The sequence below is a fragment of the Syngnathus scovelli genome, chromosome 7 (genome assembly GCF_024217435.2).
Source record: "Syngnathus scovelli strain Florida chromosome 7, RoL_Ssco_1.2, whole genome shotgun sequence".
Lineage (NCBI taxonomy): Eukaryota > Metazoa > Chordata > Actinopteri > Syngnathiformes > Syngnathidae > Syngnathus > Syngnathus scovelli.
This window is the reverse complement of record NC_090853.1, coordinates 5,895,713-5,921,687: the sequence shown is the minus strand read 5'-3', so window position 1 is coordinate 5,921,687 and position 25,975 is coordinate 5,895,713. Positions and strand designations below refer to the sequence as shown.

At 41.2% G+C, this 25,975-nt stretch overlaps 7 protein-coding genes across 9 annotated transcripts; 4 read left to right on the top strand and 3 right to left on the bottom strand.

Moving 5' to 3' along the window:
* Positions 1 to 1,627, top strand: apoa1b (apolipoprotein A-Ib). Its single transcript, XM_049725016.1, has 4 exons — positions 1 to 92; positions 422 to 473; positions 585 to 729; positions 883 to 1,627. Exons 2-4 carry the CDS (start codon positions 431 to 433, stop codon positions 1,490 to 1,492), a joined length of 798 nt encoding a protein of 265 aa, XP_049580973.1. The 5' UTR covers positions 1 to 92; positions 422 to 430; the 3' UTR covers positions 1,493 to 1,627.
* A 1,190-nt stretch (positions 1,628 to 2,817) lies between these two features.
* On the top strand, positions 2,818 to 4,802 carry LOC125971941 (T-box transcription factor TBX1-A). The gene is made up of 7 exons (XM_068651364.1): positions 2,818 to 2,830; positions 2,940 to 3,066; positions 3,143 to 3,244; positions 3,320 to 3,491; positions 3,569 to 3,724; positions 3,807 to 3,874; positions 4,697 to 4,802. The coding sequence occupies exons 1-7, from the start codon at positions 2,818 to 2,820 to the stop codon at positions 4,800 to 4,802; spliced, it is 744 nt and encodes a 247-aa protein (XP_068507465.1).
* On the top strand, positions 4,697 to 9,909 carry bace1 (beta-secretase 1). The gene is made up of 9 exons (XM_049724974.2): positions 4,697 to 5,518; positions 6,106 to 6,194; positions 6,409 to 6,625; positions 6,847 to 6,984; positions 7,079 to 7,213; positions 7,324 to 7,425; positions 7,556 to 7,705; positions 7,867 to 8,038; positions 8,194 to 9,909. Exons 1-9 carry the CDS (start codon positions 5,204 to 5,206, stop codon positions 8,430 to 8,432), a joined length of 1,557 nt encoding a protein of 518 aa, XP_049580931.1. The 5' UTR covers positions 4,697 to 5,203; the 3' UTR covers positions 8,433 to 9,909.
* A 604-nt stretch (positions 9,910 to 10,513) lies between these two features.
* On the top strand, positions 10,514 to 18,102 carry pcsk7 (proprotein convertase subtilisin/kexin type 7). The gene is made up of 17 exons (XM_049724954.2): positions 10,514 to 10,639; positions 11,333 to 11,604; positions 11,700 to 11,930; positions 12,034 to 12,168; positions 12,258 to 12,423; positions 12,515 to 12,605; positions 12,710 to 12,764; positions 12,891 to 13,029; positions 13,111 to 13,211; positions 14,649 to 14,816; positions 14,930 to 15,034; positions 15,110 to 15,212; positions 16,110 to 16,266; positions 16,369 to 16,463; positions 16,555 to 16,660; positions 16,782 to 16,899; positions 17,071 to 18,102. The coding sequence occupies exons 2-17, from the start codon at positions 11,389 to 11,391 to the stop codon at positions 17,344 to 17,346; spliced, it is 2,262 nt and encodes a 753-aa protein (XP_049580911.1). The 5' UTR covers positions 10,514 to 10,639; positions 11,333 to 11,388; the 3' UTR covers positions 17,347 to 18,102.
* A 159-nt stretch (positions 18,103 to 18,261) lies between these two features.
* On the bottom strand, positions 18,262 to 21,278 carry tagln (transgelin). 2 transcript variants are annotated; one of them, XM_049725024.2, is made up of 6 exons: positions 21,110 to 21,261; positions 20,004 to 20,046; positions 19,349 to 19,537; positions 19,107 to 19,278; positions 18,925 to 19,027; positions 18,262 to 18,845 (listed from the first exon to the last, which is right to left on the bottom strand). In XM_049725024.2, the coding sequence occupies exons 2-6, from the start codon at positions 20,013 to 20,015 to the stop codon at positions 18,707 to 18,709; spliced, it is 615 nt and encodes a 204-aa protein (XP_049580981.1). In that variant the 5' UTR covers positions 20,016 to 20,046; positions 21,110 to 21,261; the 3' UTR covers positions 18,262 to 18,706. The 2 variants fall into 2 exon arrangements, with proteins under 2 accessions (XP_049580981.1, XP_049580982.1); XM_049725025.2 differs by lacking the exon at positions 20,004 to 20,046 and having other exon boundaries at positions 21,110 to 21,278.
* Positions 21,279 to 22,095: 817 nt separating this feature from the next.
* cbln18 (cerebellin 18) lies at positions 22,096 to 23,278 on the bottom strand. The gene is made up of 6 exons (XM_049725118.1): positions 23,206 to 23,278; positions 22,836 to 22,846; positions 22,722 to 22,782; positions 22,560 to 22,648; positions 22,406 to 22,486; positions 22,096 to 22,342 (listed from the first exon to the last, which is right to left on the bottom strand). The coding sequence occupies exons 1-6, from the start codon at positions 23,276 to 23,278 to the stop codon at positions 22,220 to 22,222; spliced, it is 438 nt and encodes a 145-aa protein (XP_049581075.1). The 3' UTR covers positions 22,096 to 22,219.
* A 1,160-nt stretch (positions 23,279 to 24,438) lies between these two features.
* Positions 24,439 to 25,945, bottom strand: cbln20 (cerebellin 20). 2 transcript variants are annotated; one of them, XM_049725023.2, is made up of 4 exons: positions 25,712 to 25,945; positions 25,525 to 25,617; positions 25,317 to 25,457; positions 24,439 to 25,250 (listed from the first exon to the last, which is right to left on the bottom strand). In XM_049725023.2, the coding sequence occupies exons 1-4, from the start codon at positions 25,716 to 25,718 to the stop codon at positions 24,817 to 24,819; spliced, it is 675 nt and encodes a 224-aa protein (XP_049580980.1). In that variant the 5' UTR covers positions 25,719 to 25,945; the 3' UTR covers positions 24,439 to 24,816. The 2 variants fall into 2 exon arrangements, with proteins under 2 accessions (XP_049580980.1, XP_049580979.1); XM_049725022.2 differs by having other exon boundaries at positions 24,439 to 25,457.
* Positions 25,946 to 25,975: the final 30 nt, after the last annotated feature.

The window sequence follows — 25,975 nt, the reverse complement described above, 5'->3', positions numbered from 1 at the left end:
TCCCGCCTCCATGCAACGACTCATCCCATATCCGAGCGCTATAAAAGGTCTGCTCCTGCTCAAGTTGACAGTCTCCTCAAGAACTCCACCAGGTAAGACAAGCCATAGCTGCAAGTGGGATTCGGGGATGTAGAACAAGGATGTTTGGCGAAATAATTTCTTGAAATCATATCTTCTGAAAAAACTCCTAGTCAAGATGGTGCACAGGCTAATTTTATTATTGTGTCTGATTATGTCTGGATTTATTTCAAAGAGCAGGCCAAATCACATTTTCATTTAATTCTTTGGGTCAACTTGGAGTTATGCTATGGTTAGATTCTTATTATTGGATACCTGAGTCTAACATTTTAGCGTCTTTGCTGGTGTTGTTTACGATTAAAGTTTAACACTGACAACAACCACGCTTATTTTTTCTTTTTAGACCTCCATCATGAAGTTTGTTGCTCTCGCTATCACTTTGCTGCTGGCCGTTGGTGAGTATTGTGATTGGTACTAGATACCCTCTGAGGGAATCTTCTGGACTTCCTTCAACAATGATTCTTTTTTTTTTTTTTTTTATGCTTAATATATATTTCCCTACACAGGCTGCCAGGCTGCTTCTCTGCAGGCTGATGCACCCAGCTCCCTGGCCCATGCTCGGGCTGTTGCTGACGTCTATCTGACTCAAATGAAAGAAAGTGTCAAAAAGGCCTTGAATAATCTTGATGATACAGAGTACAAAGAATTCAAGTAAGGCCATTTCATTGACATCTTTTTTTAAACCAGTCCTACAGTCTGTTCGATCTAACAATGGAATTATGCGAATGATTGATTCACCTTTCCCATTTTAAAGTATCTGATGTCTTGTTAAAAAGTGTTCTTCTCTTCCCTCTTCTTAACCAGAGACGTAATCAGCCTTCGCTTGGATGATCTTCACCTTCAGCTCAAAACCGTCCAGGAATCCGTCGCTCCCCTCACCGACGGTGTGGTTACGACACTCAGTGATCTTACTCAAACCTTCAGAGATAATGTCAAAAAGGATGTTGATGCCTTGGAGTTGGAACTCACCCCCTACAAAACAAAGCTGAACGAGGTTGTTAACAAACACATCGAAGAGTACCGCGCGCTTCTGGAGCCTGTGATCACAGAATACCAGGCCAAGCACGATGCTCAGATGGAAGCTCTGAAAGCCAAGATGGAGCCCATTGTGGAAGAGCTGCGCCAAAAGATCTCTGTCAACGTTGAGGAGACCAAGGCCGCTCTCGTGCCCATCATTGACGCTGTGCGCACCAAGGTCAATGATCGTCTGGTGGAGCTGAGAGAGTTGGTCGGTCCATACGTGGGGGAATACAAAGAGCAGATTGGAAAGGCCTACGCCCAAGCCAAATCTGTCAAAGCAGAAGACCTCGCTGCTCTGAGAGAGAAGATTAACCCATTGATTGAAGATGTCAAGACGAAACTCCAAACTATCTTCCAGACCGTCTTCCAAACCTTCAGCGCTGGTGAAGCATAATTTGAATGAAAACGTACACACTTAGCACATGCATGCTTTCGTTGGGCTATCACAAGCGGATCTGTGATGATGCTTGTCTCATGAAACCTGTTCTGGCAAAAGACAGCTGAATAAACATCTGGCTGTTTATGAAAACCTTTCTCTTGTGCTGTTGTCCTAATTTTAAAACATTTTCATCATGTCAAATAAAAAAGTGAGATCTTTTCATTTGAAGTCACACAGAATAACACAATACTCTCCACCTGTAACGTTATTTGGAAATGAATACTCACAATTGGATGGCTGGCATTCGGGCAAATCTTGTTTTTTTTTTCTATGCCCATTGTTCAAGGAATTGATAATCGGGTAAGAAATATAGAAACAAAATGTCTCATGTGGTTCAGAACGGTAAAAATAGCTTATTTGGTTGTTTTCATGCTAGTTCGAAATAAACTAGCTAAAATAAACCACAGTAGAGCTTTTTTATACATCTTTTTTATACAAAAGGAATATTCCAGGAATACCGTCCCAAAGGACAGAATCCTTCTACCTCCCAAATCATCACTTTTCTTTACTTTCTAATATTTTCAGAAACGTGATGCTATGGCAGACAGCCTACTGAGAGGTCATCGTTGATCACATAGCTGTGATTAATGAGTTGATAAATCCACAACGTGACCTGGTCTATTGACAAACTTAAGTCTGGTCTTTATTAGGGTAAAAACACCCCAGGCTGAAAACCTTCAACACCACCAAATCGGCTCGTGCGCTCGTGCACACAAACACCCAAATCCAAATTATAAAGAAAATAACAATAAACACAGATTTCATTTCCGTATTCAGTTTTAAAGAATTAACCATCAGTGTGGTGATGAAACTCAGCTTTTCAAATTCTCAATATAAAAAAAATCGAATCAATTTGTTTCAGTCTACATCCATCCACACAAAGCAACTATAAGTTGAATGTTACAAGCTAGCTTTGGGCTAAATCAAATAGGCGTTAACGTAAACACGGCTTGGATGTGTGATTTGTTGCCAAAATGTGTGTTTAATTGTGACAGCTCTTGGGGCCATATAGACATGTGCAGCTGTGACTAGTACATGTCAATGGCATTATGTGTACTATAATGGATGAGGAAGGCATTGTGGTCCCCAGTGAGAGTCAGAAGATGTATAAAACCTACCCGCACTCCCGATGCTCCCACCACTCTCTCACAAATGTTGCGATGCGCTTTTGGAAGACTTGGTGGGCGATTATCATTTTTCATCTTTTCAACTTGATATAAAAAAAACGGAGCTGCTACAAGAAGAACACACTCGGCATACAATCCCTAAACTTTACAAGAATGTCGAGGAATGGTAAGTATGGAGTAACATCGTATATTCATGTGATGATAATTATGTATAATTCTCTCTTCAGGTTCAACACTGTCTCAAAACTGTACATTACCTTCAATGTGTTGCACAGACAGTCCATCGCTGTTGAGCGTTAAGGTCCCGCCAGTCAATAAGGTCAGAGTTCAGCTGGAGATGCATTCTCTTTGGCAGCAGTTTGATGAGCTAGGTACTGAAATGATCGTCACCAAAGCTGGAAGGTAATAGTTAAAATTCAGTTTGCTCCTTCTGCTTAAAATTCCCCCTGTGATTCCATTTCTGTTCAAAAACTGGCAGGAGGATGTTTCCGACATTCCAGGTGCGAATCTCAGGAATGGATCCTACTGCTGAATATGTTCTGCTCATGGATTTTATTCCTGTAGACGATAAAAGATATAGGTAAATATGATCAATGATGATCTAATCATCTTAAATTCAATTCCATTGTGAGTTAGGTTATAATGTGTGTGTCAGATATGCATTCCACAGCTCATCCTGGTTGGTAGCAGGTCGAGCAGATATTGCGGCTCCGAGCCGGATGCACTTCCACCCGGACTCACCAGCTCGTGGAGCCCAGTGGATGAAGCAGACTGTGTCTTTTGACACGCTCAAGCTGACCAACAATTTGCTGGATGACAATGGGCATGTCAGTTTTTGTCATTTTGTTTAGAAGAATCTTTCATTGCAAAAAATTTTTGTTCAAAATGTTTTTTTCCTCGCCAGATGATATTGAATTCAATGCATCGCTACCAGCCACGCTTCCACGTGGTGTACGTGGATACAACGCCCAACAGCCATTTAAATGCACACCGAAACTTTTGCTCCTTCTCCTTCCCCGAGACTCGCTTCATGGCAGTCACTGCCTATCAAAACCACAGGGTAGGAAAACCCAGACAGGTTTGGAATGAAATATTTCTCAGATGTGTCCTTACTGATGGAATTGAATCTATCTTACTTCCAGATCACTCAGCTGAAGATAGCTAGCAATCCATTCGCTAAAGGCTTCAGAACAACAGACACACAGGATTGGTTAGTGTACACTGTACAATTAATCCAGAGTCAAGTTTTCCTCAAGAAGGTGTCAGATAAATGCTTTATGTGAACCCAGGGGAAACATTCCCAAGCCTCTCGGAATGTGGCATCCACCAGAGGACAGGACTGAGCGCAATGTCACAAACACAGGAAGGGAAAGGGGCTTAAAAAGTGAGTGGAGGAATGTTTTTCGGTACATGGATGTACTATAATATTCATTGTAATATCTGAAAATACTACACATCTACTGTAACTTTTTATTTTGGTCTTTTTTACAATTTACAATCATTAATTGTTTTGTAACAATTGTAAGTGTAACAACAACACAATCTGTTTGCATTTTCAGCACAGGAGGCAGTCTCACATCTGATGGAGCAAAGTGGACAGTGTTGCAACTTCACAGATGCAGTAGTCGGAAGCAACAATGGAAATTTTGATTTTGGAGCTCCAGCTTCCTTCCGCTTACCGTCTTACTGGGAATGTGCCGGATCTTCTCACAGCAACAATGTGTCGTAGAAAGAGAGAGAGAAAGAGACAGATCATCAGTGACTCACATTTTCAATTGGACGTTTTATTATTACCTCCACTAGGCCCATGTAAGTAAATAAGAGGTCAAATTATTTGTGAACAGAGAAACTTTTTTCCCCGTTGTGTTATTAAAAGGGATATCTAAAACAAAAAAAGCTCCGCTTGTACTTGACTAAACTGTAGTTTTAAAACATTTTTTATGCTGAATAGTCCTCGTGGTCGCCAATAAACTGGATCCCGTCACATCTGACCTTTATTTCGAAAAGCCTTTTATTTTGAAAATTCTCACAGGAAGTCGATGCCCCTTTTTCCAGTGAACGATGATGCTGGGGTTGTCGAGCTTGAAGATGCAGTAGGGCGGATGGAGGAAGACCGGGAGGAGGCAGGGAGGTGGTGAACAAGATGAACGACTTCGTAAAGGGCGCGGATGCGAGTAGGCCGTCAACCCGCCGGACAGCCTCCTTGTTATCACTGCGTTCGGTCGTCCGACGCCACGAGAGAAAAAGCCGCGGGCCTTCGATTGTTGTAGCCCCCGAGCTCTCCGTAACACCGAGGGTTGCCTGAAGATGATGTAGATCGTTTTAGTCCGAATTTCAGTAGTGTGAAGAAGGAAGATTTCTCTCTCCGTTGTGGTATTACGTCAGTACACCGAGGCAGAGCACGGTCAACTGTGTCATGGGTTTAGCCGTCATCTTAGCTCGCTCGCCATCTCCACTATCCCGTGTCGCCGGAAACTGAATGTCAAATTGAGCGGAAACAAGCCATCATCTCCAGTTGCATACGGTCCTGTGCTCCATCATGGAGTCATCGAGAGCTCAACCTCGCCTGCTGCCAGCAATTCTGGCGTGGACTATTCTGTGTCAGTTAGGCGGCGGCCAACCGGTGCCGGACACTTCGGGCCTGCCTCGAGCTATTCGCTTACCTCTGAGCCAAGGAGCTCGCACCGAATCACCGCCGCCCCTAGATGGTGGCCACGCGAGGAGGATGAGCACTCGCCGGCGGAGGGGAGTGACACCCAGCGGCATCAACTTCGTAGATATGATCGACAACCTGCGGGGGAAGTCCGGGCAGGGCTATTACGTGGAGATGGCCGTGGGCTCTCCTCCGCAAAAGGTAACGTAGTACTTGAGCGTAAGTGAAATCAAAACTCGATCTCTGACATTGGAGTCAGTTTTTTATATCGATGTCAGCATTTTTTTCGCATCCCCAGCGATTTAAATACATTGGCAAAAAAAGGGGTGTAGTCTGTGGAATTTTTGCATGATTTTTTTTATTTAATAAATGCTTGAATAAGGTTATATATCATAAAATGGAGAACGTGCATAATATAACTACCTAATGTAGCAATTGTGCTGATGTCCTAGTTCACTTTCATTCACTGTTTGTCAGACTGCAAAATACGATACTCACATTGAGATGTAAACCAAAGAGGAGCCAAATAAAGAGCCAGAGATTTGAATGGGCAACCCGAGAGGTTCAACGGGAGACAGAGGGGAAGGACATTCAGGGTGACAGGAAACATCACTCAGGACATTACAAACGAGGACAAACTAGACTGTGTGATGTCGGAGGTGATGAGTGGATGCAAATACAGGAAACAACTGATGTACTGAATGATTTCAGACTAACTTTTTTTTATACAAGTATTGTTTTCATATGGGCATATTTAAACATTACTTCTGTTTCTCTCCATTCTCTAGCTGAACATCCTTGTGGATACGGGAAGCAGTAACTTTGCTGTTGGAGCGGCTGCTCATCCATTTTTGCGCAGATACTACCATCGCTCACTGTGAGTATTCCTAAAGTAAGCAGTAGAAATACACAATTTCTTGGCATGGCCTTGCAATTAAATCCCTGATATATTCAATTTTTTAACTAATTTACTTACAAAAACATCAAATGACAATGGACCTCATAAATGCATAAAAATAATGATAGTACACACAGATCCTATCGATGCATTTGATGATCTTCGGTAAATGGTTATTGCTGTCCATTAACAGTTCCACCTCTTACCGGGACCTTGGAAGAAGCGTGTATGTTCCATATACCCAGGGTCGATGGGAAGGCGAGTTGGGTACAGATCTCGTCTCCGTTCCACACGGCCCAAATGCCACGCTCCGTGCCAACATTGCTGCAATCACCCAATCCGATCGCTTTTTCATCAATGGATCTAACTGGGAGGGAATCCTTGGACTGGCTTATGCTGATATAGCACGGGTATGGTATAGGTACTGATTGTTGCTTTTCCTCAACGTCAGTTAAGGAAATTATGGAGCAAAAATAGCGATAGCTTATTTATTTTTATTTTTTATTTTTTTCACCAAAACAAAATGGAATCACATTTTCCCACTGCTTGTTTTGCAATTAATAAAATACTTTAAACGAAGACTAAAATTGAGTCCAAATAATAATTAAAAGTAAATATCATTTTATTTCAGCCTGATGAGAGATTGGAGCCCTTCTTCGATTCCCTGGTTCGCCAGACTGCTGTCCCCAACTTCTTCTCTCTCCAGTTATGTGGTGCTGGCTTTACCCAAAACTACTCCCTGGGCAGCGCCACTGTTGGAGGGAGCATGGTAAGACACACGCAGCAGTGAGACAAACACAAAAGTCCATATATCATCCGGTGTGCATGGCCAGCAGGGTACTATATGTTTTTTTATCCTGTAGATAATCGGAGGCATAGACACATCCCTCTTTGTGGGAGAGCTTTGGTATACTCCCATTCGTAGGGAGTGGTACTATGAGGTCATTATCGTGCGTATTGAGGTGAATGGACAGGACCTCAACATGGACTGTAAGGAGGTAAGCTGTGATGCACAGATGGCATTGGCAGTATTAAGTCAAGGGGAAAAAAATCTTTTGAGTGATGCTGATTGCAAAAGCTATTATTTTTTATTTCTCTATATTTGCAGTACAATTACGATAAGAGCATTGTGGACAGTGGCACCACGAACCTTCGACTACCCCGGAAAGTTTTCCAGGCCGCTGTCAAGGCTATTGAAGCAGCTTCCTCAGTCAGTACACATTTATTGAATTTGTCTACAGATTGGAATCAAATTGAAGGGATAAATGGATAGATGAGCTGACCCACATGAATTTTGCTGGGTCATAAATGATGAACCCATTTCCCGGCCTGTATTTCAGACAGAACAGTTTCCGTCTGGGTTCTGGCTCGGCGAGCAGCTGGTGTGTTGGCAAGCCGGCACGACACCTTGGAATATCTTCCCAGTCATCTCTCTCTATCTGATGAGTGAAAACCGTAATCAGTCCTTTCGAATCTCCATCTTGCCCCAGGTAAAGGCACAGAATTTTCGTCTTGCTATTACCATTTTAATATCGACCAATTTATACGGTCAATTTAGCCAAGTTTATTGAGCCCCACTGCTCGCAGCTGTAATATAGCGGAAAAAACATAAACTCTTAATTGTAACAGACATTTTCATCTTTCTATCCAGCAATACCTGCGGCCGGTTGAGGACGTGGCTTCTGCTCAGGAAGACTGCTATAAGTTTGCCGTGTCCCCATCGAGCACCGGCACAGTTATGGGAGCGGTTATCATGGAAGGATTCTATGTGGTGTTTGATCGAGAAAAGAGCCGAATCGGTTTTGCTGTCAGCACATGCCATGGTGAGTGAGATGGCATGGAGAAATAGAGAGTTAAATATATTTGTATTGTATTAAAGGATTATGGTTGCAAAAAAGGTACTTCACCACCTTTTTTGTCTGTGAGCTTTTATTTTTTTTCCTCCTAATCACAACCCACCCCACTCTGCCATTTCCAGTTCATGACGAGTTTCGCACAGCCTCTGTGGAAGGCCCGTTCTACGGTATTGATCTGGAAGACTGCGGCTACAACATCCCCCAGACGGACGAGTCCACTCTCATGACTATTGCCTACATCATGGCGGGTATCTGTGCTCTCTTCATGTTGCCATTGTGTCTCATGGTGTGCCAGTGGCGCTTTGCTCGCTGCCTTCACCCACAGGGGGACTTCTCTGATGACATATCACTTCTTAAATGAGCTGGTGAACCAGAAGACTATGGGAATCATGGAGCCCTCAAATTAGCTGGGTTAACATGGAGCCTTGTATTCCCATTTCCAATTCATCACATGCAAATAGTTGGCCGAAGTCATAATGACCTCAATCTAATACACACTTTGATTTGGGAACGAGACCACTCCATTTATTGTTGTACTGTACTGTAAAATGTTATGGCTGGATGTCGTGGCGATGCTAAGAGAAACTGCTTTGCTATCGCTTATTGACAGGAAGCCGTCTGTGCGGCAAAGCAAAAATAATTGAAGATTTATTTGCAAGGAAACGAAAATACTTGAAAGACACTAGGTGTGTCCGAGAACTAAGCACAGACAGGCTTGTGATGGTAAAATAAATATTAATCAAATGGTTCCTGTTTCATGCAGGCTACTATGCAGATCAGCCTTATATAAACAAAGGCTGAAAAAGGGAAACAAATAGCTTTCAGCATCTATATATGATTTCAATTTATAATAAATACTTGATTAGAAACAGATATTTATTAGATGGTAACCCAAGAGAAAAATATTACAGAGCTTGATGCAATGAACTGACCTGGATGTTTACAATGTTTAGGGAGCCATAATTGACACCGTGTGCAATGGCATGATTAACTGTGTGTGGTTTTAATGTGTGTTTTTAGATCTACTCTTTGTTGCTTATGACGAAAAAGGAATGAGATGTCAGCATGTCTGCGTTTGTTTGCGCGCTCGCGTGTAGCTGTACTCGTGAAAAGTATTCCGACGGATTTAATGAATGAAACTACTGAACATTATATAATGACATTTATTAAAATACACTATTTCGCAAACTCCGCCAAAGAATTCTTAAGGAAAACTATGTAAGCTTAACATGTCTTATATCACCTCGTAATTTGTTTTGCTTGAAGCTGCTGAACACCTTGTCAGTATTTGATGTCACTCATTGTACTCTAATCTTAAGTGTATCTATTGTACATAACATTAGTTTGACAGATTTTTATTTTGTTCTGAAGGACAGTACACCACATTTTGTTATTGTTGCAAAGAAAGTCCGCATTATTGCACATCATCGATATTGTATTTTAAATGTCAATCTAAAACCTTTAAGGCTTTTAGTCAGTTGGCCAGTTATTTATTTCAAATGGCGCATTTATAACACCCCAAGAATTCATTTGATATAGTTTTAATTGCAATATCTGATGGAGTGATTTTGTCGTTATGAAGTTCGGCAGAGTATATAACCCCAGTCTATAAATATTTTTCTTATTTACTGATCAAAAAGAATTTGAAGTTGGTGAGATTTTTATCACTTTAAAACACAACAACATAAGCATTTTACACAAATTGTTTCAGAAAAATGTTGCATGCATCCCACATGCGATTCATTATTGGATGTTTTTTTTAACTGGATAAACATTTGGAATTTGCCCACAAAATGTTTGATTAATAATAAAGGAAAAAAGTGTCATTTAAAACAATATGTACCCTTGCAAGGTTATTTTTTTATAATGGCTCAAAAACACAATGAACCATTACCCATTTTCTGCTTAGTTATAAATGATATATATATATATATATATATATATATATATATATATATATATATATATATATATATATATATATATATATATATATATATATATATATATATATATATATATATATTGTTATATATATATATATATATATATTGTTTTTTTACTGAACCACATCATCCCAGTTGCATTGAATATGTATTGTTTCACTTCAGCAACTGTGTAACAGGCATTGACTTTTTTTTTAATTAATTATATAATACTATTGGCTAAATAGCATATTCACAGATGCAACGTTAAATGCTTTAGAAAAATGTGGTCTTTTTATTTCCTAAAAAAAAACTGAATTTGATAGTAAATGAAAGGTTTGCAGAATATGTTAAAGAGCAGGAAATAATTATCAATAATAAAAATAAATATATGGATTACATACACGAGTAGATGAAATTATTACTAGTAGTGTCACAAATTATATGGTCAAAAATACATTTAGAAAAAAAAAACAATTTGGGGATTCTAACGTGTTTCTGAAGCGCAACCCAATGACGTCATACGCACAAGCAGTGACCAATTGACGTATTGCGGAAGTGACTCAAACAGCACGTCATAGAGTTTATACAGTAGTTTTCACAAATTTCACCAGAGGCACATGAGAACGAGTCGCATTTCAAGGTATTTAACGACAGACCCTTTTAAATTTTAAAACACAATGTCGAGTATTCCTTTATTTACTAAAAGACAGGAAATAGACGCCCGATCTATTACACTGTATTGCTACATTGCTGATAACTTCCGCATTAAGACCAGACAATTATTTGAAAAAGAAAAACGAGTTTGCTTACCACTGTTAGCTGTCTAACCTGTTATTTTACTTCTTACCTTACGTACAATACCAAATTATACAGTAATCGGCTAAAGAAATAAGCTAGATATACAGTATCGGTTTGACCTACGTAGCCTCAAAGCAATTCAAAACAGCACATAAAAATCATATCCTGTCTGTGACTGTAATTATCTGATACGGGATATTTTTAACGACAACTTGTTATGAAGCCTTTGCTTGATAAATGTACCGCGTATACAGTTGAAGAACTAGTACAATCTCGATATAACTCGATGGTCCTAGAATGGTCGTCTTCCTTTATGTTTTAAAAGTTTCCCGACCTATCGCAGGTTTTAAATGATTAAGATCACGATTGGGCTCCTTCGGAATGTGCTGATGATCAGATACAACGCTAAACACAGGGTAAATCTTACAGGGTTAAATTTGTAAGAGGAAACCGCACAGAAATGCTGTATGCTGACCCAGCACTTATTTTCAAATCACCACTAACCAAACTTTTGCTGTCTTTTTCTCACGTTCAGATTGATGTTCAGATGAAGGCTCGCCCAGGTGGCTTTTGTTGTCATCCATTGTTGTGATGGCAACTCGACACGTCACCTCATTCATTCTTCTCCTGTTTCTCTCATCGTTTGCTTTTTTACTTCTGACACATCTACCTTCTGTCGCTCCGTCATTGCCTTTTCCCCATTCGACTTCGTCGCCATCCTGCGGTCCAGGTCAGTCATGGGCTGTCCGTCTCCATGTTGATCTGCATATTGAGGAATCAGAGGAACTTGATGTAATTGCCAACCAGGTACTGTGCTTTATGCACACTTTGAACTTGTCGGGTGTGGGATGAGCTCAACATTGATCTCCTTGTGCACATCATCTCTACTTTCACCATTCCAGGTGGCAGAACAGGCTGGGCTGCACAACCAAGGTCAGATTGGACAGCTCGAGGGCCACTACATGCTGTGTTCTTCTCAACTTGGTGGTAATATTTGGAGGAATAACCCCCAAGCTTCGAATGTGCTGGCAAACCACCCAAATGTCCTTTGGTACTCCCAAGAGAGGATACTCAGCCGTTCGAAAAGATCTATGGCTTTTAATGACCCTCACTACCCTAAACAGTGGCACCTGGTAAGGCCTAGTTTTACTGTATGATCAATAACCTGTTCTGTATAAACAATGTAACAACTTTAATCTCTGTCCTCCCCTTTATAATAATATGGCTACATTGAAGCACAATCATGTTAATAAGGACATGGACATCAACGTGACGGGAATTTGGGAACGCAACATTACCGGCCAAGGGGTCACCGTGGTGGTGGTAGACGACGGGGTGCAACACACCCATCAAGATATAAGAGCCAATTATGTAAGTCACTCTTCATGCATTCCATTAACAGTCATTTCAAGAGAATTATAAGAAGGAATATTCAAACGATTACATATCTACCCAAATAGAGTCCCGAGGGCAGCTATGATCTGAACTCCAATGACCCAGACCCTATGCCCCACTCAGACGTCCACAACGACAACCACCACGGTACTCGATGTGCCGGCGAGATCGCTGCAGTTCCAAACAACAGCTTTTGTGCTGTGGGTGTGGCGTATGGCAGTAAGGTGGCAGGTACATAGTAAAAATGTATTTTGTGATGAACGCTCCATTGAAATGCGTTGACTGAGCTATCAGCTGTAACATCAATCTCGTTCATCCCCAGGTATAAGGGTCCTGGATGGCCCCCTGACAGATAGCCTTGAGGCCATAGCCTTCAACAAGCACTATCAAATCAACGACATCTACAGCTGCAGGTAACACACAAGTGTTACTTTTGTCAAGTTTGTGTCATTTTCAAAACCTGTTAAATCAATCTATCACACATTGTGACAGTAATGTCAATTGTGTTTTCTCCTAGTTGGGGTCCTGATGATGATGGACGCACTGTGGATGGGCCCCACCCCTTGGGCAAAGTGAGAATGTTATTTGAGTGTTCTTTTTGTCCTGCAGGGGGCAATACACCTCAATATTTTCATTGCAAGCTTTCATGTCGTTTCATAGCTCATAGTTGGTAAGTTTGATCTTTTTTTTCTTCACAGGCTGCACTTCAGCACGGCGTCATTGCAGGAAGACGTGGCTTTGGAAGCGTCTTTGTGGTAGCCAGTGGCAATGGAGGTCAATATAATGACAACTGCAATTATGATGGTTATGCCAACTCCATCTACACGATCACCATTGGTAAAAATAGTATACATTTTTGCAAGTCGTTATTTAGAATGTCCCCAAGCTAGTTGTTATATTGTATTGTTTTGAATGCAGGAGCTGTTGACGAGAATGGCAGGATGCCCTTTTATGCCGAAGAGTGTGCTTCTATGTTGGCTGTCACTTTCAGCAGTGGGGAGGACAAGCTGAGGAGCATTGTAGGTCTCACAACACTAAATGCATGTGCAAAAAATAGTAGTTCGATTGCTTTGATGGTTTCAGGGTCACTGATTTCATTGCGGTGTAAAAAGAAAATAAGACAGCTACCAATACAAATCAGACAAGCTACTCATTTCATTTGGTGCTGTTTGTCCCTTGTCGCTATGGAAACATTTTGGGCTAAGAATGCCATTGCCTGGAGGGAAAAGCAATTTGACAAAATGACCTCTCTCTAGAGGGGAGTGAGCCATGAGCTGACCACAGTGTACTCAATGACCAAGTGTTAACCTCACATTGGAATTTTCACATTTAGCTATGTGACCCATTCGGGATGGAAACACGACACAACAAAAGCTTTTGAGAATTGTAGAATTTGAGAATGGCTACAGCACAGCCAAAGGAGAAATGTGATTACAGTGTCTGTCTATCATAATTAGCAAAATAAACACACACCTCCTTTGTTTACATTGAATGCAATGCAAATATTGTGAGCTGTTGCATCACAACAGCTGTTTTAGACAGCAAGAAACAAAAACAGGAACACACACAACAGTGATCATGAGCCTGAAATCTTTGTCAGCTTGAACAGCTGTTAGGGAGAGTGTTTACACTGGGACTCTGGAGAATTCCTCCCTCCATTATGCTTGTCGTTAACTGCACTGCACCATGCCGAAAATGTCCGCACTTGTATGTAATGAATGTGCGTGGATTTATCAGCCATTTATTTAACACATACTGTACAATACAGGAACTGACCTATTTGTTGCTTTTGCAGTTTCCTTTTTTTTTTTTTTTTTTCATTTTTGAGGTCTCTGATGTTCAGTGACAGGAACTTGTAGTATCATGAACATGTTTAATGAAGTTCAGGTGAAACTTGGCTAATTCACAATCTAATCCCAAATCCATTAGGAGTTGGCTCTGTTTACTTTAGTGTCTATCGTTAAAGGATTTATTCCTGTTCACGTTTAGTTTATCTCTTATCCACTGTTAGAGTAAATATACTTAATGGCTCTTTATTTTTATTTGGACAAATTCCTCTTCTTGGCTTTCTTTACAGCTAGACCACCTGAATGTTGTTAAATCCACCGTCTACACAAATACAATGGACATATTCTAAGTGTTTTATGGTTGTGCTCTCCCAAAGCGATCAGACAGCATAGAATTTTCTTTCCTGGCTTTTTGCCCACTGAATACTTTAATCCAATCTTGTATTAGATGCACAAATGTGTGACGGAGGTCGTTGAAGGAAGCATTCTTAGCTGTTTTAGTCACTGCTGCTGACTTGGGTGGCCTGTGATGCATATTCCGTCAAGCTCAGGGCTACTCTTGCGAGTTCCTGTTTGTCTGCGAGGAGAGCTATTACTAACATGTTGCTGTTTATACCGTACAAGGTTCTCTATGGTATGTATAGCCTCACTGCCATCCCATCTGTGTAGGTAACATCAGACTGGTTCATGCAGCAGGGGACAGGCTGCACTGAGCGCCACACCGGCACGTCTGCCGCCGCCCCCCTGGCGGCCGGTATGGTGGCCCTCATGCTTCAAGTCCGGCCTTGCCTCACTTGGAGGGACGTCCAGCACATCATCGCCTTCACTGCCACCAAGGTAAACCATCTGGTGCCTTGTTGTCACTATACCCGCTCTCAGTGGAGAGCGTTTATAGATTCAGGCATGAGAACAAAATAATAACCTTGTTTGTTGCAACGTTCATCCATTAGTGTGACAACAGTTCAGACTGGAGGGAGAACGGAGCAGGCTTCCATCACAGTCATCAACATGGTTTTGGGCTCCTCAACGCATGGAAACTTGTTAATGCAGCCAAGGTACATCATTAGAAGTCGGGGGCAAAAATAGTTCTTAATAATTACTGAATCAAGGAAATGTTCTGCTTTTTACAGGTGTGGGAGTCAGTGCCATTTCTTGTGTCCTATCAAAGCTCAGTAATAGCGGAGAAAGTGTCCATTCCATCATATCCCGAGGAGATGCTCCGCACCTGGACAGGTAGTGTCATATGTGGCTGTTTTCTTCTTTCTCAACTGCATTTAATGGTTAACTACTACACGGCACCACATAGCCAGTCACCTCCCTCCTTCCTCTTCTTTATTCTACTCAGTCTGACTTGGCCTCCATATTAGGTAATGTTCTGCTCTTGGTGTATTGTGGCGTCCGCATTTACTTCTTGGTTGTCTCACTTCAGACTTTTGGGCATTTGTAGTTCAGCAACTCGCTTCTCTATTTCTCTATTTATTCTTTTGGATTAATATTGTCTTATTTTCCACATGTTGAGCTCGTGGTGACATATTTGTTGCAGAAATACTTTCCTGCCTCGCATCTCTTCTCCTCACCCCTCCTTTATCTGAACTGTTCCACACTTTTAGTGGTCAGGCCCACTGCCAAAAGGGACTGCCTGTTCAGTAGACATTTACCTCTACCCTTCAACTATTATTCGTATCATTCCTCCTAATCCTTCTCAAAATAAATCAAAGCGAAATATAACTGTCAACTGTGTTATTTTTAACCCCTCTTGTCTATGCTACTTTACTTTCCTGAGAATTTCTACCTATTGGCTATGACTCTACACCTCTGTTTATACAACTCACGTCCCTTCCAAGTCCCCTGGGTGTTTGCAACCTTAAATGGTCAAAAAGCATATTGGCTCATTAGTTGTCATCATTCAGGAAGTACTAAAGGATCATCTTGATGATATTCTTGGCCGAGGGCTGGGTAGGTGAGGTTCCATTCAAATTGTCACAAATATTTCATTTAAATCCAATCCAAATTCAGGGTGGGTAAAATGTAAATGTGAAAACATGATTTTGATTTTTCTCCGAAGGACAATTACAAAACCTAATAAATGTAATATATTCAAAAGGTTTTATGCTGTTTTTTTCCTTTCAGTCACTGCTGCTGACTTGGCGCTGTCTGGGATGCAAACACTGGAGCATGTGGCTGTTACCGTGACAATCACCCACCCGTGTCGTGGCAACCTGGAGATTGTGTTGTTCTGTCCCAGCGGCATTTCATCGGTCATCGGGGCTCGACGGGCTATTGACAGGTGAGCCCTCCCTCATAGAATATTCCCAATGCATGCGTAGAGCGTCTCAGCCATGTCAAAAATGAATAATGTGCTCTGCCTTTGCTTTTTCCTCCCACACAGAGACTCTGCAGGCTACCAGGATTGGACCTTCTCCACTGTGCGTTGCTGGGGGGAGAGGGCTGACGGCCAATACCGCCTCAAGATATCTGACCATAGTAAGCCGCATCTGTTCAAGTCATACACACTTTGATTTGTTCTTGTAGCGCTGACTTCTTCCCACATTTACCCATCTCTGTGCTCATGTAGAGGAACCATCGTCTCAAGTATGCGCTAATGTGGGGAAGTTAGAGCAGTGGAAGTTGACTCTGTATGGATCGTCCATGACTTTCAAGGAGGTCAAGGATAGACAAACGTAAGACCTTAATGACATTTTTGAAACCGATTGAGAGCATTGGCGGCAGATATCAGAATCAGAATGCTCCCCTGTGACTTGCTTGGATCATGTGACTAAGCACTTGTCCAATTAATAACAGGCTGGTGGAGGATGCCATGAGTGGCAAATATCTGGACAGCAATTTCTCCCTGCCTTGCTCTCCAGGCCTTGATATACCATCAGAGGTTATCAGTCCCTTCACCTCGAGCAGCCTCAGGGTAAGTTGCCTCCAAAGAAATCTCACACATTTTTGTGACGTCCGTTCTCTGTGACCCCCCGACCCAAGCCCCATCAAAAAGCATCGTGTCTTTATTTTGTCAGTGACTCTTTGGAACTTAAATTCTCCCTGGTTGATGTCCCTCCATGTTGCTGCTCTTTTTGTTGTCCAGTTCCTCCTCCTGCTTGGCTGCTTTGCGCTCTTCTGGTCTCTTTACTACATAATGGAAGCAGCCATAGCCCACCTGGACATGAGAGGCCTGCAATGTCTGCCCTGGAGGCAAGCGGGTCGCAACGTCAGGAATGAGCGTGGTGGGAGAGGATTGGAAGAGGCTTTGGATGAAGAGAACGGTGGCGAAGAGGAGCGAGAACCTGAGGCAGAGCTGCATACGGTGCTGGACTCGGAGGCCAAAATGCCGCTTATCGATCGAGAAATGCTGACCATGTGACGGAGAGGCTGAAGGTCAGACAAAAGTGCTCTTTGGGTACCTCAGGTTTCCATTCAAACATCCTCCAGCCGAGTCACAGTTTGTCTTACGGTGTGGTGTCGACTGTTGACTGAACTGTGGATGACGTTTGCTGTGGAGCTTCAAATTCGAGGCCTTGTATGAACATCTTTTTGAAATGGGTGTGTCTGTGCAGCCATCCCTTGCAGAAAACCAAAAGGTCTCAGTAAAAGAGGAATTAGCTTACCATTGTGAGGAATGTAACGTATGCACTTTATGAAGGTGTGAATCTGATGTATGTTTGAGGTTGGGTGTGGGTGGGGGGGGGGGGGGGGGGGGGGGGACAAGTGTTAGGTCCTCCTCTGAAGTGGCCTCAATTTAAAATTCCACTATGGTACAGACATATTTTAGGAGTAATAGATATTTTTGATGCAGGATAAAATTGCATTTGACTTGAAAGCCCCAGGAATGTTTTCTGTGGGTTATCAACCAACTACTGAAAAACTTGACCTGAATTTTTCCATTGTGGAATATGCATTCTATTAATTTTTCTATTTCACTTATGAAATTTGCATATATTATATGCCCTATACTGTACTGGTATATAATTTGTTTGTTTTTTATACAAAAGTTCATATATATTTTAGAGTTCTCTTTCTACTGTTGTACAGTTAGAAAGAAGTTGCAAGGTGTTTTTTCTGTGCAAGTCACATAAATTATGGAATAAAGGACATGATGGAATATCATCTAATTTGGAAATATTGTATATGTAAATATTGTGCTTATTTGATACTCCGGCAGTAAACGCTTCATGATTACAATTTTTTTTTAATTTTACAGTGCAATTCTCCACAATTGAAAATAACTTTAATCCCAGTCCACCCTTCGGGTTGCACAAATCACAGATTTTGCACACACTTACTTCCAAGTCATTGTTTAATATGAAAATGTACAAAACATTAGTGCTGATACAGCAGGCATTGATAGCGGGAGGTATAGATCCTTTTTAAGTAGCATGGATATTACCCAGTGTTGTCAAGGATTGGCGATTACATGCTTCTTATATCCAAATCCAGGATCATATACTGTAGTTTACTGTTTTTGCTTATGACACATATTGAGTTTCTAAACTGGGAGTGACAACAGCGCAAGGTGAGGCTCTGCAAAAGTCAACGGTGTGGTGGGATGTGTCAAAAGTTGAGACTTGGGGTTATTAATTTGAAAGTAGGTACCCGATAAAGCAGCAAGGGGTCACTGAATTGGAAATTTAGGACCTTTTTTCAAATGCGGGTGTTTACAGGCTCTCTGATGGTATAAAAGGGCATCAGGGTAATAATACGTTTCATTTATGTGGCTCGGGAGTTTACATGATTTGTCTTGGCCTTCCGTAGCTCATTCCTTCCTGACTGGCACCCTTGTTTGACCCCATCTGGAGCCCAATCACATTCTTGCCCGCCTTCATCTGATCGTCGGAGAAATCTCGCTTGTTCTCCTGCGCTTTCCTACAAGACACGTAGAAACACAAAAATAAATAGAAATTCTTGAGGGTGTAAGATTAATTATTTTACAATGGGGACCCACTTGAAGAACCAGTTCGGGTCACCCTGGTACGTGCCCTCATCCTTTGTGACCGCCAAGCTGCCGAGAGCCGACAAAGTCCTCTGCACTGCTGCCAAGTCTTTACCTGCCCAGGAAAAAAAAAATGGCTTTGGTTCTATTTTGACTTTAGTGTTTAAAGTAAAACAAGTGAAGCCCCATCGAACCTTCCCAGAGGTCTACGGTCTGGAACATGTCAGTTTTGGTGACGCCATACTTCTCGGCAGCATTAAGAAACTGAGAGATCTGCTCCATCTGTTTGAAAGCCATGGGTGAGCTCTGAATCTTCTTCACAGGTTTGTCTCCAGGAAAAAGGCTGTTGATCAATTCACTCAGGACCTGAACCGAGGGAAACGTGTGACAATTTATCATAAGTTAGGTACAATACAATAATGCTGAGTACACTCACACATCCGTCCTTTAGCCAAGTCTGGAATCCAATTTTTCCCTCCTCTGGCTTTTTGACACCAGGACCACACTGGCGGCTGATCCACTCCACCAGAATCTGCTCCAGCTCCTGGTCATACTTGCTCTCGATCTTATCCTGAACCTGCCGGCTCATGCCGTAGGATGGGCCTTTGTTTGCCATTCCGGCTGCCTGGTGACATGGAAGAGGTAAGCGGGGAATTAGAAACACGCAAAACATTTATTCCGTATTTAAACGTAACCTTGATTTCAGGCAAACAGTCCAAGTGTAACGTCGAAGCTTAAACATGCGCGTGATGATACTCTGAAGCATTTACATCAATCTATACGTCTGATCTGTCCATACAAACATGTTTGACATGCATGTCCCAAGCGTGTAATGAAGCAAAGATGCTCAGCTGCTCAAGTGGATCTCCTCTTTTACAACTGGGTGACATTATCAGCATAGAGTGTCCCTCCCGCACGACGGACATTTTGTTGCGTGGTGCACAAAGGGAGCTCTACATCAGCCATCTTTGCATGTTTCTTCTTTGTCACATGACTTGCTGCACTCTGCCAAGATATATGCTTTGCCATGTATTGCACAGTATTGCTTTTTGTGCAGAACCCCAATCAAGGTGCTGTCTGCACCATCCAACCTTTGCTGCCATCTTGATGTCAGGTCACTTCACCTTCCTGTTCCTGGGAAGGTTCAAAATTCAAAATAGTTAAGGCACTAAATGAGAACAGGGTGGGTGATGCTGCCACCATTGACTCCAATTCCAGTTGGACTGTTTGTAGTGAAGAAAACAATTCAATTAGAAAGATTTAAAATGTCATATATCTTATTCCCATTTTCATAATTTGTGGACCCATTTTATTTACTTGGTAAGCACCATTGAGAAAAATACTGTAATCTGTGGTGTAAATTTTTGAAGAAATTTTTTAATTTTACAAGGATTTTAGGGTTTTTCCTTCCACACTTTACATGCACAAGCTTCTTGATATGAAGGAAAAAGAAAAAAAAGAAACCTGAGATTCTTTCATTAGGCTCTCCATTTGCGGTTTGAGGGAGGGCCCTTATGTCTTATCCCAGGCAACGCATCAATCAGTGTTGCTACAGTTAAATCATGAAATTGATTCTCAATATGCTGCATCCCACAACTACGACATTTTTTACGCTATTTTTTACTTTCCCCTTCTCTGCGGTTGTGTTTTCCTGCTGTGGTTAGCAGTTACCATCGCCAGGACCGTCTCCCTACAGCCAGGACAGGAAACAGACATTTCCAGATGGCACTCTGTAGGGACATTACATCATGCAGCCTAGCAACCACGCTTAGCAACCCAAAAATAATTTATGGATAGTTGAATTTGATGGCATTAGTCTACTTTTTTTTACTGCTTTACTCCAATTGTGTACCTGAATGCATACTTTGTTGATTTCTGTCTTGGTTGACATATTTACTGATAATAAGGTCATGTGCTGTTGAGACAAATCCTGTACTAATTCCTAGATGGTTTTTATTTAAAGTATAAAATCTACTTTAGTCACCAGCAGATTCAAGTAAACAAAAAATCAATTTATGGAATTGCATTTTTTTTTTTTATGTGTACTCGCTGGTAAATCGACAACAAACACACCTGGTCAGCTGTCAATTTATAATCAAGGTCACATCTTACTGACCCTCTGCCTGCTTGGGAGGTCAATAGGTCATAAATTACAAATTTGTTAACACATGGATGAATGTAATTAAAGTTTACTCACTGTGAGGGAATAGATCTGCTCTCTTCTCACCGACTGCACAGCTGTTGGTGGAGTGTGGCAATTTTCTTAGCGGAGAACCTCCCTCTTTAAAAATGCTGCCTTCAGTGGGCCAGACGATTTAATGACAGGAACATTTGAAAGGGTGGGTGCCGTGGATAGAGGGCGTATCATGGGGAAGTAGGAGGGTTAGATGGGAAGGGGAAAAAAGAAAAGTTCATCCTAAAAAGGGCATGGCCTTTTGCAGCTCCCTGCTAACACTTCCCACTCCATCAGCACAGTTCAAAAGCCCGGCCTTATTTGGGTAGAGCTGCTTCCAGGCAGCAGCCACGCCGCGGGAATTCTCCAAATACTTTCACCGCATCCCTCATCATTCTGAGTGGCTGGATGAGATCATTATCAAAACGGACTCCTATTTTCTGTTCCTATAGAAAAAAATAATCCCGCCTCTTTCCATGGCTCCTCGTTGCAACACACCTGACTCAAATGATCATTGTTGTTTCAGATTTCTACAAAGCCGCCGGACAAGAGGCTTCGTCTCCGTTGAGAGACGGAAAACAGGCAGTCATGGTTCTCTAGCCCTGATCCAAAGTGTGTGTGCTAGACTTACATTCCATTGCAGGGATGTCTTTGCACAGCTTTCTGCTGCCAAAACAGAGTAAGTAAGGGGTCTCGTTGACTTAAGGTTACAATTGGAGTGAACCCTGGATTGACCACATGTCAATCACAGAGCTGTAGAGACAGACGACCATTCACATTTAGGAAGTTCACTGCCTTCAGTGAATCTAACATGCATGTAATTGGAATGTGGGGGAAAGCTGGACTATTCTAAAGGTTACAAAATGTTGCAATGTTGTCTATGTTTTATTCAATGACTTTGAAATGTATTTACAGAGAGAACACACTTTATATTGGATCGGGACTCTTATCTATTTATTTATTATTTACATATGCAGACACAGACCCACAAAAGTCAGATGTGGTGTTTTTATTTATTATACAAAAAAGTTAAACATGCATTACAAGAAAAAATACAATCACACAAATGTAGACTGTCACGTTGTCTTAAAGAGCTAATTAATTTTGTTCTTTAAACTGAGCTCATAAATAATCTCATACAGAGGCATAGAGAATATAACCAGAAAAGGTATTAAGCTCTAAATGTTTACAGATTTTCCTGTCGGATTTCAGCTCCATATACACCTGATCGCCTTTCTGCATGTCCACTGTGATAGTCTAAAAAACACATATTCAATTATTCATAAAGTTTTCTCATCTTGGATCAATTTCACTAATTACCTGCGTGCCGCTGTCTTCCCCATCCTCTTGATTGTCCTCCCAAGTGCTTGTCATCACCTCTCCATTCTTCATCATCCTGACCTATCAAAAACAAGAAAACAATAGTTTCAGTCAACCAATGAAATTCTTTCAGTGATAGGATCTTTATGTTTACTTTGTGGTAGAGTCGTTGGTTCAGTTCCACGGACGAGTAGACTGTGTAGGAGAAGACATAAACTCCATCCTGTGGTACAGTGAAGACACCTGCAGGAAAAAGAAAGACTTAGAGAAAGCAAAGCAACCAAACTGGAAATTAAAAAGAAAATAAAAATCCTACCTAAAGAGGGGTTATATCCATTGCCATCATGGATGCATTGGTATTGAAAGGCCCAAAGCAGCTATTAGAAGAAGTGATGAAGAGTGATGAGTCCATATTAGCTTTGAAGGTGACCTTAATGCCATCTTAGGAAAAGAAAGAGAAATTTGTAAGCTTCTGCAATAAAATCAGATCAACAAAACAGCAGTTTTGGCTTACTGCTTAAAATGTCCACTTTATTCTTCAACATATTGATGTCATCCCACAAGGAAGTCATCCTCTTAAAAGTGTCATCCTCTATTTGAAACATGTCATTGGCTGCACAACAGCAGCCACGCTGATGATTGAAAGTGCAGTCGCAGTCCCATTTGTCACATGTCACGGTTTCCTGCAAGTTGACTGGGAAAATGTTTTTTTTTTTTTTTTTTTTAATCAAAGCATCCATTTCAACATAATTGAATGAGCCGTGATTGAGTGTACACAAAAAGTGTGTGTGTGAGAGTACCAGCAATCTCTTTCAGCATCTGGTTTACTGACTGGTCAGCCACACAGCCGTGGAGAAACAGCGCCCCCAACATGATTAGAGGTCGAAATACAACCATCTGAAATTACGTCATTCATAGGTGTCAAACTCAAGGCCCAGGGGCCAAAAAATGGCCTGCAACATCATTTTATGTGGCCCACAAAGACAAATTGTGTATCGATGACAAATTGTCTTCACTTCAAAAAATAGAGCTATTGCTAGCAATCTTTTTAAAATATTTGAACATTTTTACTCGTCTCTGATTTCAAAACTAGTTATTCATCAGTTTGTTGTGTAGTCTATACTGTGTATAAGAATTAGATTCTAATTAATGGTAGAAGGTGAGGCTGGACATTTAACATAATTTGCCATTTCTGAATATGGTATGTTTAACATTGTTTAAATCTTTTAAATAATTTATTTATTCGAATAATCTTTCCTTTTTGTTGCAACCACACTCAATTTACAATGTGTGTGACAAATTTAGATCAACCTATCACCACCTGCCTTTATGTCAACAGAGCAATACATAAACATTATTATTCTATAATTTATTTAATATTCTATAATGTGAATAGATACAGAGTAAACTTACTGTTGTTGATCGTCCTCTTATTTTTTTGAAAGCTTTTCTTCGAAACTGACTCTTGGTCTGGCTTGGAAGAGTTTTGTGGCAAGACATTCAGGTGACCGTCTCCTTTTTAGGGGTGAGCAAAACAAGCACCACCTCTTCATGGTACAGAATGTCACACGGAATCAAATACAAAAGTGATGCTCCACTTCTTCACTATACTTTTCCTTTACATTCACCTGAAAGGGTTATATTAGACCTTTGGATCCCACCCTACAACTGAACTGACATATAGAACATTGTTATTTAACCTAGAGGGACATTGGTGGCCCCCCAAAAAAGAGGTCTGAAAGCAAAAAAAAAAAAGAACTGTGCCATTGATCTTATCAACAGCAGATCAGATGTCACGCCAATATTTAGCACACCTAATTCTCATGCTGAAGTGACTGCAATCACACATATATGTTACATGTTTAAGTATCATGTACTGTAAGTAGCCTACATCATGATGTCATGATTTTTTGTGGCTCAAAGTTGTTAGTTGTTCAGGCACAGGTTTGGTTTTTTAAACCACCGACTAAGTGTCATGAATGACACATAAATTGTCATTGCAATTCATTCAAAGCCTTTATTTCATAATTAAATATACAATTAATTGGTGTACATCCTGAGCTGCATGTGATTTCTTATTCCTAGCTCAAATATTACGAGATTGAATACTTCTAAAAAAATTTAAACAAAAATAATTTTACGATGTTTTTTCTTCCACTATATGTTCTTTTAGTGAACTTAGTTAGCTCTCTTATTTCTGTACTTAGTTTTGTTTTTTAAATGTCTTACAGCGACAGCTGTAAGAACGCACAACGTAAATAAAGCTGTATTGTATGAATGTGGTTTAACCTTTATGACCTTGAGGGCTACCATAATGTTGTGGCACACAATGAAAACAACACATCCTGTTAAAAATGACACACACAAACTTTTCATCATGACTGTTATTGAAATATTTGTAAATATACAGGTCAGTCAGTAGCATACAGAAGAAAGCCAGTAAAAGTGTTGTAGTGACTTTTGTCATCACAAAGGAAGCAGCCAATGGGAAGATTAACAGCCACCTTGTCCCCGGCTGCTAAGTGGATGGCTAGAACAATAGAAGCACTATCTTCTTGATCTTGCTTATTTTTCTCTTTTGGGCCTGCCACCACTTGACCGTTGACTTGCAGATTGGCACAGGCCGCCAGGCTGTTACCGGGGGAACCGGCGTCGCTGTAGACGGTCAGGGCGAGGCTGTATACACCATCACGAGGTGCGGTGAAGACCCCGGTGGCTGCATTGTAGCCCCTGCCCAAGTTGATGAAAACATGTTGGTAGGTGATGAGCTTGTCGTCACGGAAGGGCCCGTAGCAGGTCAAAGTGTCACTGTTTGTTAGAGCCACAGAGAAGGCACTGCGGCTCGCTGCAAGGAGACATGTTGGAAAAATGAGTAGGCATTGTGGAAGTTGATGCTGTTCACTTTTCTGACCTCGGATATTGTTGAGTGTGTTTTTCGTCCTGGTCAACTCGTTCTCCAGCTCGCTGAGGCTGGTGTTAAAATACATCTTCATCCTGTGTATTTTTTGCTGCATCAGGCAGCAGCCGCATGTCGCCTGGTCTGTCACACATGCTGAACACATGCACAAAAATAATCAGAAATTTTAAGAGGAGTTTTCAGCATTTTTATAGAATCTGACCTTCTTCTTGGTTGGTACTGTCATCTGAGGGCCCACCCCAGGAAAAAGGATTCTTACAACTAACCAACCCCAGAAGACAAAGGAATACAGCAGCTGGAAGACAAAGAGTCACATTAGGCACAAATAATATCTTGGTAAAAAAAAAAAAAAAGTTTATCTTCTTCCGATCCAATTTAACTGGTCTCACCTTGCATGATGTCTGCAGTGAGGAAGGTTGTCTGAATGTCAGGGTCAGAATGTTTGCAGTGTCAGGATTCACAGCTATTTAAATGTCATCCAAAACGCTCCCCCCTGTTCCACCTTTTGTCTGTTCTCTTCTTCATGCCATACATAAAGTCTTTGTTTAAAATTGTAGGTCAGATCTCTTAAATATCAAGCTCAGTATGGATCCAAACTGATTGCTGGTGTTAAGGGTCAGTAGAGGAAATGATTAATTAATTGGAAAAAAAAT